Raw genomic sequence first — 18,807 nt, 5'->3', positions numbered from 1 at the left:
TCAGCTTTTGGTGATAAAAACACGTTTCTTAGGAGGCTCCTGAAATTTTCCTGCTTAAAGATACCTAAAATAAGGTATAGAAAGTTTGGGGGATATATCACTCCTCCCTCCCCTGATTTTTTTTTCGAAAATGGATGTTTATGTAAATGTTAGAGAAGCCTATTGTGTCACTTGATTATCACTTTTCTTGAATGTACAAGGGCAAATGACGGGCTATTGTAGAGTGTGACAGCCACAACCTATAGGAAGAGCTGTTTGTTAGACTAGAGAAGGTGAAAAATAGGTGACTTGGTGGAATGTTGTGTCTTTTTCAGAGTCTGTTGATTGAGACACATCTTTCATGGTGTCTGGTGACCCAGGCAGTCTCTTGATAGACATAAAATGGATATTTATGGGGTGTTGCCCCTTATGTTAGATCCATGGTTATAATAAGTTAATAACATACCTTTTCTCCTCTACCATACCTGCCCCTTTTCTTTCTTGGGTGATTTTTATATGGATTTTACAAACCTGGCACATCTCTTAAACAATGGCACAGTGATAGCTGCCAGAAAGAGATGGAAACTGTTGAAATGTTGGCTTGACAGCAGGGCTGGCTTTTTTGGTCACTTGGATTCCTTTGTTTGCTCATAGTTACCTTAGTACCCGGAGTATCCAGCTTTTATCCAAAATGCAGGTTTGTGCCTTCAGTCAAGCTTTGCTGAACCCTGCTCTTCCTTCCTTCCCTTTAAGCAGTGTTTCAGCCTCAAGGACAGTACATGCGAATTGCTGTCTGCAGACTTAGCTGGTAGCTTTCACACAAGAAATTTGCCATATTTTTACTTAAAACCATTGGCATTTTTTCAGGTGTATTTATAAGGAGGATTTTGAGACCTCCGCTTGCTTTGGTATAGGAGTTGTTTTCTATTTTATTAAACACTTGGAGGGACCGGGGACGTGTGCCTGTATCACAGGGGTAGAGCAGAACTACCACACAGAAAAGAATATCGTGTCCTAAAGTGTAGCCATAGCTTTAGTGTTACCTCATCTCTGTGAAGAGCAACCTAGCCTAGAAGCTTGATAGCTGATCTTCCAAGGTCTCACAAGAAAGATAAAATGGGACAGTGGGCATTTTAGCCAGAGTAGCGCAGACTATGTTTTCCTACTGTTAGGTCCAAATTGGAAGCAACAATGTGGGTTATGTTTGAAAAACTCACTGTGTGGCTCTCATGAGAAGGCGCTTGGTGACTTTAAGGGTCAAGCCTTTAAAGGAGCTACTGATAGCATGGGAAATTATGGCAATCTAAAGAAAGGCTTTGTGATTATATGTTCAAGTAGGAAGAAAAACGTTTTTAATTTGCACAGAAATAGTGTGAAACACCATTTTACACGAGGTTTAGCCTCAGAGATAAGAGAAATAACCTTAGCAGCTTTGCTGCATATGTGCTGAATGGCAGGGTCTACTTGTTCATCTTCCAAACTAAGAACATTCTGTGTGGTTGCTGGGAAGTTGCCATGGCCACATTCTGTTTTGGAGTTGTAGAGTTAGTACCAGCTTGGAACACAAGCTTGGAGGTAGATTGTTTGGGAAAGCTGAGCTGAAGCCACTCTGATGGAGCAGAGGGCTCTGAAGAAACTGGTGGAGTCCATCAGAAAAACTGTCAAGAGCTGTAAGTACACAGCAGATCCCTAACAATGCCTTTGCACCTTGATTCAGTGAGAGTTTGGTGGATTAGTTGGGATTTATTGGACATCAATGAGAGCTCTGGAACCATCCTTGATGAGTCTGTTTCTAATTGTTTTGGTCATTTTAAAAAAGTACAGTTACACATGATGGCCACGCCTTAAATCCCAGCACGCAGGACGAAAAAGCAGGTGGATCTCTGAGTATGAGGGCAACCTGGGCTACATAGTAAGACCCTGTCTCAAAAAAGGGTTGGGGAATGGTGGTAAGAGGCCATAGAGATGGTTTGGTACATAAAGAACCTGCTGTACAACCTGATAAATTCGAGTTCAGTCTCCAGGACTCATGAGAAGAGAGTCCAAAAACCTGTCGTTGACCTGCATACCACACACCGAAGAGTAATAAACTACTTTAGAAGTAAGCGAACCATTACACTTGTACTTAGAAACATTTAAGCCATTAGGTGTCCTGGTACATTTATCCATGTGGGAAGAATGTCTTAAGAATGTTTGTCATAAATGCAAAAGAATCTTGCCAACAAAGCATAGATTTTATTCTCTTGACAATAAGAATTTAAATTATGAGTATTTACTTTGACCAGTTCCATGTGGTTTCTAGCACAAGACTGCTTCAGATTGCTTTACATCAGGGGAATGATGGAAAACAATACGATGTTTCGTCCAATCTGAGGGCTCAGCAGATGAAAGGGTTCACCTGGGCCTAATGGCCTGACTTTGATTCCTGGAACTGTTGGTGGAAAGAGAAGCTATTCCCAAGAGTTCTCCACTTGTACACATGTCTACTGACGAGATTTAAAAGTACAAACCACAGATACCAAAGCTTTTTAGGGCAGGGATGGTGAGCTGTCTCAGTGGGTGAAGGAACTTGATGCTGGGTGCACATCTGGCATCCTGAGTTTGGTCCCCACTGTAAAATGGAGAAGAAAACTTTCTGCAAAGTTGTTCTTACCTCCACTCTCACATTATGGTGTGTTTGTGTGCACACTGACATGAAGCCTTTTTAAATATAATTCTGGTAGTGTGTATTGCTGTGCAGCTTTTACTTCAGCACTCCAAAGGCAGGTTGGTCTCTGAGCTCAAAGCCAGGCTGGTGTACAGAGAATTTCCGGCTACCTGGAGCTTCTTATTGAGACCCTGAATCAACAACAACCAAAGGGTACTAATAGTGTGGTACTTTTCATGTGGCAAGTATTTGCCTACAAACTGAATTTCAATATATCAATTTGTTAATCCTTGCCCGGAAAGTTTTGGTGCAGTCCTGAGAGTTCTGTTCCTTAGAGGTAACTACAAACGACCTTGACTGGTAATTCTGTCCTATAGGCATTGGCATTGGTTAACGTCGCCCAATCTCTTGCATCTCTCTTGGGGCCTTCATAAGCCTGACTCAGCTTTGTCTTGAGTCCCTCCAGCACTTCTCCGATGCTATCCCAATAGTGCCTAAGTTGTAGATAACTCTTCAGGCTTTGTAAATTTAGCCAGTAATGAATACAGTAAACACCAAGGATTGCTTGTTCGTGCATGGCCCGAACATGCATTCGCACGCACATGAGTTGTATGACTGGGAGGGGTAGATGTTGAATGTCTGCTGTCTTGCTCAATTTTTTTTTTAAGGTAGCCTTAAATGGAGCTCACTAGTCTGACTACAGGGATCCTTTTGTCTCTGCCTCTCCAGTGGGGGGATTCAGTCACCACCATACCTGGCTCTTTAAATGGGTGCTGGGGATCCAAACTCATCCTGCTTAGCAAGCACTTTAGAACTGAGACAGCTCCCTTAGTCCACGTACTGGTTTTTTAATGGAGCCCATTATTGTAACACTGAAAAGGAAATTTTGTATGCATTTAAAAATCTAATTCCAAGCTCTAGTCAAAGTATTTTAGCTGTGTCTGCTACACATGTGTTTAATACCATAATTTGTTACTTGAAAGCAATTACACATACAAATTGGTACTGTTGATTAGTACTATATCTTGTATATAGTTTTCTACAAAGACACTGAAAAAAATGAACTGCAGCATTTTTTTGTTTTTTTAAAGGTTTTGACATTAATTCTTTAGTTGTGCCCAAAATACTCAGACCCTGAATGGATAAGCACAGCTGTGCCTTCAGGGTCCCTTTTGTAATGTAGACAGTAAGGAGTACAATACTGGAACCTGGTCTAGTAGCTACCTGTTTGACACCGGGATACAGACAAATCCAACGAGGTAAGATTCTCACAGAGGACCAGCCCTAAGTTAGTCATCTGAAGTCACACATTAGATTTTTCTGGTGGTGACAGAATTGGTGCACAAAGGATTATCCTAATTTCCAAGTCCTCCCTGTACATGACTAGGCAGTTCTGGTGGCTTTCGGAACTGTGCTCTCACATAACAGTCATGGAGCAGTTTGGTTTGCCTTAGGCTGGGCTTTTGTTTAGAGCAACGATTCTCACTTTTTAATGCTTTAATACAGTTCCTCATGTTGTAGTGACCCCAACCATAAAATTCTTTTTGTTGCCATGTAATGTAAATGACTTTGGAGGTCAGCAGCCACTACTAAGTGATTCTCAGACCCTCCAAAAGCTAGTGACCTCACAAAGAAAATCTTTACAACACAACTGTTGCTATTTCCCCCATCAATGCATTGTTTGGTACAGGTAGTTTACATTGTATCTATTAATTGTGCACTACTTTCTAGAGTTGTGTGTCCAGTAATGTAGGCACTAGTTGTCTATGACCATTTGTAAAAGGTCGGCATTTTAAATGCCTTCATTTTGGTCACTAGCCACTTCTCAGGAGTTGGTGTCCACCTATGTATGGTGGCTACCAAACTGAAGGTCACAGATACGAACATATCAGGAAGGTCTGTTGGCTGCTACCGTGTTGAAGCCATAGTTCTAATCCCTTTCCAGTGACAGTTGTCTTTTAATGGAGGCAGGGACCTCTGAATACTGGCTTCCTGGCTGTGCAAGCTGCATCCTCACAGCCCTTCGTGTTTAACAGCCTGTTCTCACTAATTTAGTTGGTGAAAAGTTGACTATCTGACACAGCCCTGGGCTCACAGCTCTGTAGCCTGCACATCGTTTGATGTATGATAGGAGATGGTGGAGTGGAGACAAACCTATGTAGGGTGCCCGCTAAGCACGGATGTGGCCCGGGTTTGATCTCTACCACACCAACTGGAGTGGTGGCTCACACCTGTACTAGCATTTAAGAGGGTAGACACAGAAGGTCTTCTCCAATTCTATGGAATTGAAGGCAAACCTGAGCTACAAGAGATAAGGAGTAATGTTGGAGTATACTAGAAGGATCTGTCAGTATAACCAAAAGTCACTGTAGAGACATACTGCCACCTAGATGAAGGAAGTCTTTAGAGGACACACTGAATGTTTAACTTTTCACTCCAATATTGCAGCTCTGGAGTGAAAGTTTCCCCACAGAAGCGTTCTAGTTCTGCTCCAGCAGGGAGCAGTTCCCCAGCAAAAGTGTTCGGGCTTGGATTGGAGGTATCCTGGCATTGGGAGCCAGCGAGTACCAGAGTCACACTGCACAAGGCTTACACGAGAGGTTTATTGGGAGAGGAAACTCAGGAGGGTGACTGCCTCTGCTTAGACAACAGGCAGCAGGGAACTAAGAAGGCAGAATTTATCTAGGATTTTTTGGGGGGGGGCTGATGGGAGGGGAGCAGAAATTTTCCAGGGTGAGGATTGGGATACTTTGCCAAAAGCCAGAAACTTTGGACTGCATCTCTGATCCACTCCTGGTAAATCAAGGGAAAAGTTTAAGATTATCTGCTCTTGTTGATCCAAATCTTTGGTTCTTGGTGTTCATGAGTTTTGAATAAATTTGAATCAAGACTTAAAAGGCAGGGCCATCTCTAGGCATCTGTGAGACAAAACAACATGGCAGTGTGTGCATAGTCTGCGTAAGTCTTTCCTGGTTAACTGCATGGGAGGCTGAGAAGCTGCACTGAGAGCAACAGAACAGGGAGACGGAACGGCTGCTTTCTAGAGGCCCCCCTTCCTAAAACTCACACTGGAAGGGGGGATTTCAACACATAGCAGGGGAACCCGCTCACATGTGGCTTTATGTTGACTGATAGAAGCAGTACATCTCTGTGGTGTTATTTCCCAAGACACAAGACACTATACAAAGACAGATCCAAACTGTTAAACATGGAAAGGCCAAGGGAAAACTGAAAATGATCACAGATTAGAGGACATTGGGCAACCAGCTGTGCTATCGTGGGCTGGATGGTAACACGCTACAGGGCCATCAGTGGGAAAACTGTTACGGTAGGCTTACAGCCTGCCTAGGAACAGTATGCAGTGAGGGCGAGAACTCTGCACCTTACATAACTCTGAAACCTTCAAACATGTCCAAGTGGATCCATTATTAATTCACTTAAAGCTTACTCCAGCCAGGTGTACCAGTGGACACCTGCCACCCCGTACTTGGGAGACTAAGGATCATGAGCTCAGCCAAATAAATAATTCCAACCTGTTCATGGATATAACCTGCCCATATCAGAAGAAACCAGCTAGGTTTCTCCCTCAGGGCAGCTGCATTCCTTATATGGCCCAACCTTTAAAGTCACTGTAGTGCTCTTGTGACAAATACCCACCAAACGATGTATGAGTGGAAGGGTTTGTCTTGGTTCACAATTTAAGGAGATATGGCTGCAAGCATGTGAGGCACTTGGTCACATTGCACCTACAGTTGGGAAACAGATGAATGTTGGTTTTCAGCTCGCCCTTTGGGATGGCACTGCCCACATTTACGGTGGGTCTTCCCACAGTTAACCCAATCCAGAAATTTGTTTAACTCCTGGGTGGCTCTAGATCCTGCCAAGTTGATGTGTAATTTTTTATGGGGAGACATACCTATGTAGTTTGCATAAGGTATCTACACCATATCAAAGAGCCAAGTCTACCTGGGTGAACCTGTGAGTATTTAGGAATGGATGACTCGCAACCGCCCACCTTGGTATGGACAGCGACTGAAACCTGCATGCATCCCCTAGTGCTCCTCCCAGATGCCTTGTTATTTAACAAAGAAGCCAGCGAGGTATGCGATACTTGCTTATGATGTGTTGGTTATAGAAGTCCCAAAATAATAGCATGCTACTGCCATTGCTCTTGGCTTCCAGCAAAATTTGATGGTAAGACCTGTTGCCGAAGACACTTTGGTCACAGGATTTAGGGAAATCAGGCTGGGATAGCTGGATGCTTGCTTCCTGCTGGCTAGAAGGTTCTCTTGCAAACTTAAGGGGGAGGAAAGCTACCCCACTCTTAGCTAGCTGTGAATACTAAGAGTTACAAAAACAACTGACCTGGAAGGATCTATCCACTGGTGCGGTAACAGCATGGATATTTTGGAGGGTAGCTATTTTCTAATTGTAGTCAGGGCCTGCTCCAGAGGCTGGGACATATTCCTGGTATTGGGTACTTGATCAAGAGCTGGTGGCAGGGAGATCATAGTACCTAAAGAGGAACCCACTGCTATCATTTGGTTAAGTGGGTGTGGTCAAACCACTTTCTAATTACTAAGAGTTTGCATAGAATTAGTGCTGCTCCTGGTCTTCATCAAGACAGTCATTGCAATAGGCAGCAGTTAATGTCGAGATTCCCAACCGGTTAAAGTTCTGAAATAATCCCAATGGACTGCTCAGCCCCAAATGGGTCATCTACACCACCCCATCTGGGCTCAAGAAGCACTGCACTGAAGAAGAGAGGAGGTGGTCAGAGGATAGGGGAAGGTGCGTTTACAAATGGTGTCTTAACTGACATGACATTGCTGCTGCACCAATAAACTCATGCAGCATTGGTTACCTACAGAAGACAAGAGTGAGACTTACCAGCATTTCACCGTGGAAAGGGAAAGGCTCATGAGCCCCATCCCCTGAGGAACTACTGACAGTTAATAGCTATGGGAAGGGGAATGACTTTCTTCAGTGGTATAGCCATTGGTAAGTTACCCATGCACCTCTGGAGGTAAACATGGGCATGCAAGAAACTCTTAATTAAATTCTGGGTCAGGCACACAGAGGACATGAAAGTGGGAAAAGCTTTCAGTGTAGGGCTAGGTGAGAGTAATGGAAGGTAAGAGAGACTAAAATGTATTACATACACGACAGGAAACTGTTGAAGAAGAAAAACATTGGCATCCCTGGTGGATGGAGCACAACTTGCAGGCAGTAGGGCAGTCCCTTTCAAAGTACCTGTTTCCACCTACATAATCTTGGGGAAAGCTTTAAAAACACAGGTTTCAGGAGCTTCCTCAGATTTCTACTTCCTGAACAGTTTCATTTACTTCCTTGGTTTGAATTACCCTCCCTCCAAGAGGGAGTGGTTCAGGTCAGAGGAGATGGGTGTGTGACGGCTGACAATTGAAATTACCCTTCCATCATAGGGCCTTCCTTTCACTGCATTAGCAGACACAATCCTAAAAATCTCAATGTATTGTTTTATTTTTCTGAGGTAGGTCCGAGATCAGCTCGGACTCTCAAGAGGTCCACCTGGAGCCGGAATGAGGATTGAAAGAAAAAGACAAGTTAGTTAAAGCTGCAATATGACTTCAGTCGGACTTGAGGTCTAAGCCTCATGGCTGAAGCGAAGTTCGACTTTAGTTGTCCTCTTTTAAATCATTTTAATTACATGCAAAAATGGTAACAACTGTTCTGAGACAGGGTTCAAGTGAGTTAACAATTAAAGATCTTACTGGAGGTCAGGTGAAAAGGTCAGACAAAAATGGATACTTCTGTGCCTACATTCCAAAATCCACCCTGCCCTGAGCTGCATTTCTAAGGATGTTGCCTGGAGCTACAAATACGAATGTACTTCCCTATGTGTGCCGCATCCTTAAAAGCCCTACCCCGAACTTCAGAAGTAGATGTGCTTCCTTATAGCCCTTACAGGGCGGCACAGAGGCCAGATTCCTGCCTTGGCTAGCCCCAAAATGTCCTGGGATAATATTAATTTTACTCCGTCATCAACTGTTCAGAGGTGCCAAAAGCGCTCTCCACAGGGTATCATTGTGTTAGCCATGGCTAGCCTGAAACTCACTGTGTAGACCAGGCTGGCCTTGAACTCACAGAGATCTACCTGCCTCTGCCTCCTGAGTGCTGGGCTGAGAGGCGTGTATTGCCACACCAGGCAAACCTCACCAGTTTTAAAGAAAGGCTTCTTAGACTTCTTCTCTCTAGTGAAAATCAGAGTCACACAGCTGGAGGCAAACACCCATGCCTGTAACACTAGTACTTGGGAGACTGAGGCCACCCTGGATTACATGGTGAGATCTTGCCTCAAAAAGAAAAAAGTGTGTGTATATGTGTTGGACAGGTTGCTATGATCATGTAGCAGAATACAAATTGCTAGTCTTTCATTCAAAAAATCATTTCAAGAATGTATTGTGAAAGTTGTCTTTGAATCTAAGTCTGGTTATCAGCCAGGATTGTTTGGTAAGCTTTGCACTGTCTATAAGATCTGATGGCATGCCTCCGCATGGGCCCATCTGCTGCCTCAGAACTCAGAAGCCCCAAGCCTTCAAACTGCCTTCTAGGTAAGTGCCTGGCTCTCTGATAACTCCACTTGGGCTATTAATCACTGAACACCTTTCCCACTTGAATAACTTTTCTTTTGGGTTTTGAGTCCTAGATTTCATTTATTTAACTCTTCACAGTTGTTATGAGATCTAGAGAGTAAACATGCTGGGGAAATGCTCTACCCCTGAGCCATACCACAGCTCCTTATGTTGCTCTCGACAAGACTGCAACAGCCTTGAGGATAGGATCCTGTCTGTATCTGCTCACTGACTCATGGGTGTCCTTCAAGACACTGAGCAAAAATTACCCATTATATCCTATTTCAGGGCTGCACTGGTATAACATACAATTATATTAGCAAACATTTTAATTTGGTCTACAAAATAAATTATTAAGCACCTTTTGCTTATACTCTAGATTATCAGTCACTATCCTAGGAACATTGCTCTTCAAACTACATAGAACACCATGTATAAACTGAGAATTCACTATACATTCACTGCTTTCATGTGGGTAACCTAAAATCATCCCAAAGATAGTATTAAAAATAGTTTGTTCTTTCTCCTCATCTTCCTCCACAAACAGAAAGAAAGGATTAAACAAAAATGGCAAGCAGTTCTCCATATTTTAGTTCTTTCTAGCTGTTGAGTCACTGTGGTGGTTTGAATTTGCTTGGCCCATGGAAAATGGCAGTATTAATAGGCGTGGCCTATTATTAATAGGTGTATGCCAGGAAGACAGCTGTCTACATATACATAAAACCAAAATAAATAGGTTATAATGAAAAATGGAAACAGAGTCCAGATGCTCAAAGTCTAGTACCTCCAAGCCAAATGCCCGGTTTCTGTTCTAGCAGTACCACAGTTGATTGTGTCTAAACATCACTTCCTTTAAAAAAATTTTTTAAACAAATTTATTTATGCATATAAATACACTGTAGCTCAGATGGCATCAGATCTCATTACAGATGGTTGTGAGCCACCACATGGTTGCTGGGAATTGAACTCAGGATCTCTGGAAGAGCAGTCAATGCTCTAAACTACTGAGCCATCCCTTTAGTCCTGAACATTATTTTCTAAGTCTGTAATGAACCGTGTGTAAATATTCCAAATTTCTAGTTTGAAGGTTGCAGATCTAGTAGAAACGAAATGCTACACTACTCAGTAACAAATTCACCTCATGCATGACTGTCTCACGTATAACTTAATAGCCGCAATTGCTCTGAATAAACTCAGTGGTTAAACCTCCCCATCTTATTTTTCTTTTCATTTCACAGTCAAGAGATTTGAAGTTGAATGTCTCATACGACTTTTCTATAGCTTGGCAGGATGCCCTGTTGGAAAGGCTGACAATACTGGGTTGGACTGCAACACATTTCGAGGAGTCCTACAGAACATATTCGGGATGACTAATGATATGTTGATGAACAGGGGTAAGAAGTCACAACAAAGCAACGCGTACAAACCCTGAACTGGGCTGCATGTCCTCTTCGTGAGACTGGACTCTCAGTGCTACACTACAGAGGAATGAATGGCTGTGGTAGGAAGCAGAACCCAGGATGATTGTGAGGCCAGTTCCTAATACAAACCTACTCAGGACTTTGTAGCTCATAGCAGAGGAGTTTGAAAAATAATTATTGTTAGACTAAAGGATCTAGTATTTTTTAAGCATAAGCAACTGGGGACTTATAACCATGAAAATACACACCACAGATGTGAGTCATGAGAGTGCACACTGCCAATGTAAATCATTAATTGGCTTTTTTCTGTCATAGAAGTGTGCCCGTACAAAAAATGGTGACTCCTTATACTGGAAATATTAAAAAGTCAGGTATCTAAAACAGGGAAGGGTTGGTGTGCCCAGTGAAGTTCTGTGGTAGATTCAACACACTGGCTGGAGAGATGGCTCAGTAAAAGCACTGGGTGCCCTTCCAGAGGTCCTGAGTTCAATTCCCAGCAACCACATGTTGGCTCACATCCATCCTCTAATCAGATTCAATACCCTCTTCTGGTGTGTTTGAAGATAGCGACCTCAAACTCATATACATAAAATAAATAATTCTCTCAAAAAAAAAAAAAAAGATTTAACACATGCAGGCCCCTGAAATCATCACCATAATCAAAATACCAATACATCCCTCATCTCCAAAGGGCAAAATTATACTTAGTTTTCTATAGGATAAAGTTTCATTGTTAACTTTAAAAATTGGGCTGCCAAGATGGTTCAGCAGGTAAAATGGGAGAAAACCAGTTCCCACAGGCTGTCCTTCACCCAACATGTTTGTATACACACACACACACACACACACACACACATAGTAATTTACCTGTAGATAATGTGAAAGTTCTACAACATTTTTTTCCCACTTTTTATTTTTGAAATTTAAAATTATGTCATTAATTAGCTGCAAGGATTTTCTTGACCCTAGCAATTATACAAAATATCACAAATGAGGATGATTATTGCTCATTGTATGGAATGGCTGTTCTGATGTAAACATATAGGGGAAAACATACTTCCAGTAATCCAGATTCTTTGGAAGACAACACCAACCACCTTCCTGTCCCCCAGTTTGTAAGAAAAAGTCTAAACACAGTGCAGGCAGTATAAAACAACTACAGAAAAAGTCTATCTAAACACAGGGCAGGCATTATAAAATAATTACAGTACACTTAGAGATTTGTTTTCTCTTTCAGTGTTCTTTGTATTTGACAAAGATGGTGATAGCTATGTAAATTTACAAGAGTGGATTAAAGGCTTGGCAGTGTTTCTCCGAGGGACTTTTGAAGAGAAGATGAGATGTAAGAAGGGGTTACTGGCTGGGCTAAGGCGGTGACAGCCATTGCTGCAAAAAGGAGAGGAGAGTTTTATTTTGAGATAACTAGGAGTAGGTTTACCACATGTGGAATTTGTGAGGTTTGAGGTTTCTGTAATAACAAAACAACATGTTTAAAATCAGTCAGTGACAATATTAGGTGTGTGGTCACAGAATGGCAGAGACCTGTTCCAGGCCTTTTGTGCTGTCCAATAGCATTTTCAACTTCTGACCTGCTGAAAACATTCCAAAGGATTTACCCATAGTCATGAGGATATTAGGTCATAGAAATGGCCATTTAAAGGGGTTAAAAACAACTTCTCCCTGGGGGGAGGGTGGCTGGAGAGATGGCTCAGTGGTAGGCATGCTGGTTACTCTTCCTGATTCATTTCCCAGCCCACAGCCATCTGAAATGGGATCTGATGCCCTCTTCTGGTGTGTCTGAAAACAGCTACAATGTACTCACATAAATGTTAAAAAAAAAAAAAAAAGACCCCACAAGTGATGAATTTGGGGACCTATTTGTGACCCATTTTCTTTACTGAGCCTAGAATGCCCAATTGTCGTTTGTGTGTGTGTGTGTGCGTGTGTGTGTGTGTGTGTGTGGCTACAGCCCCAGTTAAGAACAGTGCTAAGGTCAGGGTGTAACTGATCGGCTGAGCAGGCTAAGGGCCTGCCTCTGGGCTCAGCAGGAAGCAGGCCTTGATGTAGGGGCATGCCTGTGTTACTCTGGGGTCATTTGTTTTCTTTTCATTGAAGACAAAATGTACACTACACTACAAGAGAACGAGAATGATGCTCACCACACACAACATTAATATCCTTCTGGTTTTTATGACCGAGGAGAGGGAGGTGCGAGGAGATAGAAGCCAACTGAAGCCCGATGGGAGTGTTCTAAATAGGAGAAACAACGGGCACTGGGAAGCTTGTCCGGATCCACACTTCTGTACTGCAATAGCTCTGGTCCGGCCGGCTCCACCCGTCCTCCGTTCCCAATACTTTATTCTTGCTGCAGCTCTGGTCCGCCCCCACTCCCATGCCCCGCCCCCTCCCCCCACCAGGGTAATGTCCATTTCCTATGCTTTACTCCAGCTGTCAGGATTCCCTGTATAGAATCCTGGAAGCAAAACTAAAAACAGTTTCAGACACCAGTTTTCAGGGGAACAAACTGCCCAGATTATCCTTAAGAAAAGACTGCAGAGTTCTTTGTAGCTTAGCACATTCGTGTCTGTTTTTGCACTTTCACTTGAATTTTGATTTGGGACAATGAAAAAAAAGATACCTGAGGAAGAGAGATAGGGGTGCTTGCGGTTTTCACAGAGGACCCAAGTTTGATTCCCAGCATCCACACTGGGTTGCTCACAACTGCCTATAATGTATCTAGCTCTGGGGGATTGAATACCTTTTTCTGTCCTCTGTAGGTACCCGAGCGAACATGGCATACACTCACATAGAAGCATATGCATGATTTTCTAATAAAAACATATTTAGGGGGCGGGAGAGATGGCTCAGTGGTTAAGAGCATTCACTGCTCTTCCAGAGGTCGAGTTCAAATCCCAGCAACCACATGGAGGCTCACAACCATCTGTAATGAGAAATGATGCCCTCTTCTGGTGTGTCTGAAGACAGCTACAGTATACTTATTTATGATAAATAAATCTTTAAAAAATATCTAAAGGTACTGTAACCTTTTTATAACAGCGTTTTGAATAGCCAAACTTCTGACATTAAATAATTCTGTGCTCTTTTATAGTTCTCTTCCCATTTAATATTTCTTGAGGTAATAATATGGAGAGTTCCTACTCTCCAGGGTTTGGTATTACAGCACTGGGGATTGAGTCTAGGACCTCACACATTTTAAAGCAATCAAACGAACCCATCTCCCACCCCACTCCATCTCCTCCAACCTTGCAGGATTCTCACTCAACCTCACTAAGGATCAGAAGGTTGTGTCAAGGTCATTAGTCCTTGTGGGAACACTAACTGCTGGGGGACATAGTTGTGGCACTGAGCAGTTACATAGTTAAATAGTATCACACTGAGGAAGCTGTGTCTTCTCCAATCCCACTTCCTAAAAACCTTTGTGCACACTTTAGTTCACTGTTTTCTACAGTAGGCTTGTTCTTCAACTTGTATGTTATGCTGAGAACTGGAGGAATTTAACAGAGATACACAACTTACCTGTAACTCGTTTATATTCTTGGTGTTTGCCAAGACATTTAACTACACTACTAATAAACTCCAGGAAAACTAATTCACTGCTACCTTCCTGGGATATGAGTAAGGTCATCTGAGGTGGAAGACAGAAACTTTATTCTCCAGAGACAGGTTTGAACATAGGCAGAAGGGCAGACCCCAAGGAGTTTACCTCATTTACTACCTAAATGTATGTGTGTGTGTGTGTAATAACCACGTCTAAGAATGCAGAAGAGTATGTGGTTCATTTTTATAGTCTATATATGCAGAAAATACAAATACACCGCACACAGGTAAACACCCATGTGTAAGTATGAAACAAAAGTAGGTCAATAAAAATCCACCTTCTTTATTGTCTATAAAGAGACATCATGACCAAAGCAACTAAAGGACATTTAACTGAGGCTGGCTTTCTGGTTCTGAGGTTCAGTCATTCTCATCATAGCATGCAGGAATGGTGCAGGAGTTACTGAGAGTCCTACATCTTGTTCTGAAGGCAAACAGGAGAAGACTGGCTTGTAGGCGGCTAGGGGGAGGTTCTCAAAGCCCATCCCCACAGTGACACACTTCCCCCAACAAGGCCACACCTCCTAATAGTGCCACTCACTTCCTGGGTCAAGCACATTCAAGCCACCACAGTTTGTTAGATAACTTCTGCCATATAGTGGATCAGATCAGTGATTGTATATTTATCCTTTATTATCTCATTCGGAAATAACTAATGATATTTTGTTTGTTCAACTTTTGATTCCTACGCCTTATAAAGTCTGTTTTGAAGTTTATTATTTAAGTGGAGATGCTTATATTTCCCGAGAAAAAATTTTTGACATGTTGAAGAGTAGTCTCTTCCAGCAATCTCCTGAAGAAGAGAATGAAGAAGGAGTAAAGGATTTGGTAGAAATAAGCCTGAAGAAGATGGTAAGCTTGGGCACAGGGCTGCACTCATGGAGGTAGCTGCTGTCTTAGGGCTACAGAAAGAGCCGTGCCCGCTTCTCCATAATGAGCAACTTCCCTGTGGGCAGTCCTCGCTTGCTTTCTCTTTGCTTTTCTGCTCTCCCCACTACTCACAACAATGCTTCACTGAAAGTGGGTGCTCAATAGACAAGGGATGGCCCAAATGACTTAATAATCATTCCATAAAATAAACGTCAGTTTAATTATTTTAAAATGTATCATCATCAGTAGAACCTTACTAATATGGGAGGAGGCTTGACTCAGTAGAGTCGAGTACTACTTTGTCTTCATGACCTCATTCTTTCAATCTATCAAGTACTCACCTGGACAAAGTAACAGTAAGATACATTTGACCCTTAGAGACCCCCTGTAGCGGGCCTCAGGCCCTCTGTGGTATTCATGCTTTTTATCCACAGATCTCTTATCTCCACTTTATAGAGAAAAACTGAAGCACAGAGACTATGGTGTAAAATCCATCTATCTAGCAGCAAAGCCTTGCAGTATTGGCTCCTTATCACAGGAATGGTGGCGTCCACTCTTACGAGGACCCTAAATTGTTTTGAGTGAGGTTTTGAGAATCCGGGGCAGGCCCGGCAAACTCACTGACATTACTTAAAGGCTCAGAGAAGAAAACAGCTACTCATGGTGGTGTATCCCTGCAATTCCAGCACTTAGATGTCTGATGATTGCAAAGTTCAAGACCAGCCGGGGCCACACTGTGAGCCTGTCTGTCGGTCCTCTCTTTATGTGAGAGCATTTCTTTTAGAAATACTAGCTGCTGCTCAGGCTGAGTGTAGATGCCTTCTTTGCAACAAGATGTTCCCAGATTCCTTTCTGGAACGGAAATGGTAATGGGATGCACCGCATGCTGATTGCTGCTCACACATGATGCACAGAAATGAAAAACCAAGGTCATCTTATTCAGTCTGAAGCAGCATGCTAAGGCATTTGTAATCCACAGATTCCTCCTTCCCTGCACTCTACACAACATACTTTAAAGCTCTGTCCAGAACAGTTTACAGACTCATACCCCTGCTTCCACCTGTCATGCAGACGGACAGAACTGTGCTTGTTCCCACACTTCCCTAGATCCCGGCCCTCTAGTATTTCAACAGGAGCCTGCAGTCTCCATTCCATGACTCTAGTCCAGCCTGGACAGCTACTCCAGGTGCCTTGTCCTTAACATTATCCTTCTTCTTGATGAGCTCCCAAGAGGCCTTTCAAGGAATAAATTCATGTTCAAAAAAAAAAAAAAAAAAAAAACCAAAAAAACCCAAAAAAAACCCAAAAAAACAAACCGAAAAAAAACCCAAAATCACTGAGACATACTGTACTTACTTAATTGCAAAAGGGGTAGTCTGTAAATATAGTTCCCCCAATATTTTACACTATTCCCCAATTCCAGTGTGTGTAATTGACAGGGCTACATTGTATATAGCTAAGGTGACCCTGATCGAAATAATCTATCAGTGACTTCTATTCATAAATCCCCATAGAACTGTGTAAATAATGTCTTCAAGAGAATGAACTTATAGCAGTCTACGTAGCTAGTTTTCCATGGTAAAACCAAAGACGACTATTATCACTAAATCATCTTTCTCTCTAGGATTATGACAATGACGGCAAGATCTCTTTTGCAGACTTTGAAAAAGCAGTGAGAAAAGATGGACTTTTGTTGGAGGCGTTTGGACCATGTTTACCAGATGCAAAGGTAGAGTTACACATATTAAGAGCTTAAAGCAGATGATGGAAACTTATTAAAAGCATAGAACATGAGTATGTAGGGTACACATGCCATGTCCTGGCTAGTTTTATATCAACATGACACATAAGGGCATTTCTTATGTGATTGATGGCGGAGGGCCAAGTCCAATGTAGGTGGTGCTAACCCTGCGTTCCTGAGTTCTATAAGAAAGCAGGCTGAGCAAGCCATGGAGAGCAAGCCAGTGAGCAGCACTGTTCCATGGCCTCTGCACTGGTTCCTCCCTTCAGATTCCAGCTCTGTCTGAGTTCTTGTCCTGACTTCCTTCAGTGATGGACTTAAAGATGTGGACTCACAAGCCAAATAAACCTTCCTCCTCCCCAATTCGCTTTTGGACATGGTGTCTCATCTCAGCAGTAGCAACCAAATCTAGGAAGTGCCACACGCTTGTGTGGAGGTCAGAAGACAGTCTGTAGGAGTCTGTTCTTTCTTCTCACCACATGGATCCCAGGGAATCGGACTCAGGTAGTCAGGTTTTAAAGCAAATGCCTTTACACACTGAGCCACCTCACTGGCCCAATTAAGGAAAATTTTAAAGGATTAGGAAATAATGCATAATAGCCTTTCACCTTTGTAGCTTCAGTCCATTGCCAAATTTATAATGACAATCATAAAGTCATGAGCCTCATTCCTATTCAGGGCTAAAAACAATACTACTGACTATTCTAGTTATTATAGCTAAAAGACTTTGATCTGTTACTTCTTTAAATATGGAATCATACTTTACCAAACCCAAACCAGTGTGTGTGTGTATATATATAATCTTACATGATGAAACACTGAACAGCACACATAGGTTGAGCAAGTTTTTAAGGTGCTAGAGCCATGACCTCTTCTAATCAACCAATGTATAAAAGGCTTTTAATCTGAAGAGACTAGTGGCTGGTGGGAGAGACAGCTCAGTTACCAATGGGCTTCCCAGTAAGCAGAGAACATGCTCTCAATTCTCAACACCTATGTAAAAAGTTGGGCCTGGTGGAGTGTGTTTGTAATCCCAGCACGGAGGAGGCGGAGGCAGGAGGACCCTGGGGCTTCTTGGCTAGCCAGGCTAGCTGACAGGTGCCAGGTCCCACAATGACACTGAAGTGTGGTCTATGAACCTCCACTGCTGGAAACTCCTGAAGGTGCTTCCTGCCTCCTCCTCTTTCTCCTTCCTTGCTTGACATGGCACATACTTATTTCTTTCCTCTCATGGCCACTACATGTATGTTAGTGAAGGTGTCATCACTCTCCCCACACTCACGGGACAGATCAGGGTCCTGAGGTACAGATACACACTCAGTACTTTCTATCTGAGTGACTCTATCCCCATGTTCTGCCCAGGCTGCTCATGAGTCTCCTCCCTGAGACTTCAGCACGGCAGTCTGTGCTCACCTCTCGTGCATGCAGAACCCAGCCCCTGGTTGGCAGGTCCCAGCACTGAAAAGCCACACCGGCAAAGCTGATCAGCACGCCATGGCAACCGGAGCAAACTTTACATGGCCAGATACAACCACTGGAGGACTCTGAGGACGAGAAATGATGTGCTCACCTTCTCAGTTTACCTCCTCCCAGAAAAGAAAATGGAAACAGCCTGACTAAACTGCACAGTGGTCCAGATATGCCGACAGTGTCCACATCTAGAATTTCATTAGTTTTTCTATCACCTGAGTGATGTAAATTAGTCTTAGAAGTTGCATTATGTATATTTCTAACATCAAGTTGTTTCTAACATTTTATTGGTGTTTTTTCTTTACAGACCTGCTTTCACTTTGAAGCCCTGGTATTCAAAAACAACCCCCCTGCTAGTTTCTGAATATGAACTGCTCAATACCTGAATTAAAATGAGACCCTGATTGCCTTTATTTGCACTATATATTTTTATATTTGTTTCAATCA

General features: G+C 42.7%; 1 protein-coding gene across 1 annotated transcript; it reads left to right on the top strand.

The window, feature by feature from the left end:
* Positions 1 to 1,591: 1,591 nt before the first annotated feature.
* On the top strand, positions 1,592 to 18,724 carry CLXN (calaxin; the record flags this gene model as incomplete). The annotated part of the gene is made up of 6 exons (XM_080936509.1): positions 1,592 to 1,649; positions 10,479 to 10,634; positions 11,899 to 12,003; positions 14,980 to 15,131; positions 16,774 to 16,878; positions 18,668 to 18,724. The coding sequence occupies 6 exons, from the start codon at positions 1,592 to 1,594 to the stop codon at positions 18,722 to 18,724; spliced, it is 633 nt and encodes a 210-aa protein (XP_080792635.1).
* Positions 18,725 to 18,807: the final 83 nt, after the last annotated feature.

This window comes from Micromys minutus, assembly GCF_963924665.1.
Source record: "Micromys minutus genome assembly, chromosome: 23".
NCBI lineage: Eukaryota > Metazoa > Chordata > Mammalia > Rodentia > Muridae > Micromys > Micromys minutus.
This window is presented reverse-complemented; position numbering and strand designations above follow the sequence as displayed.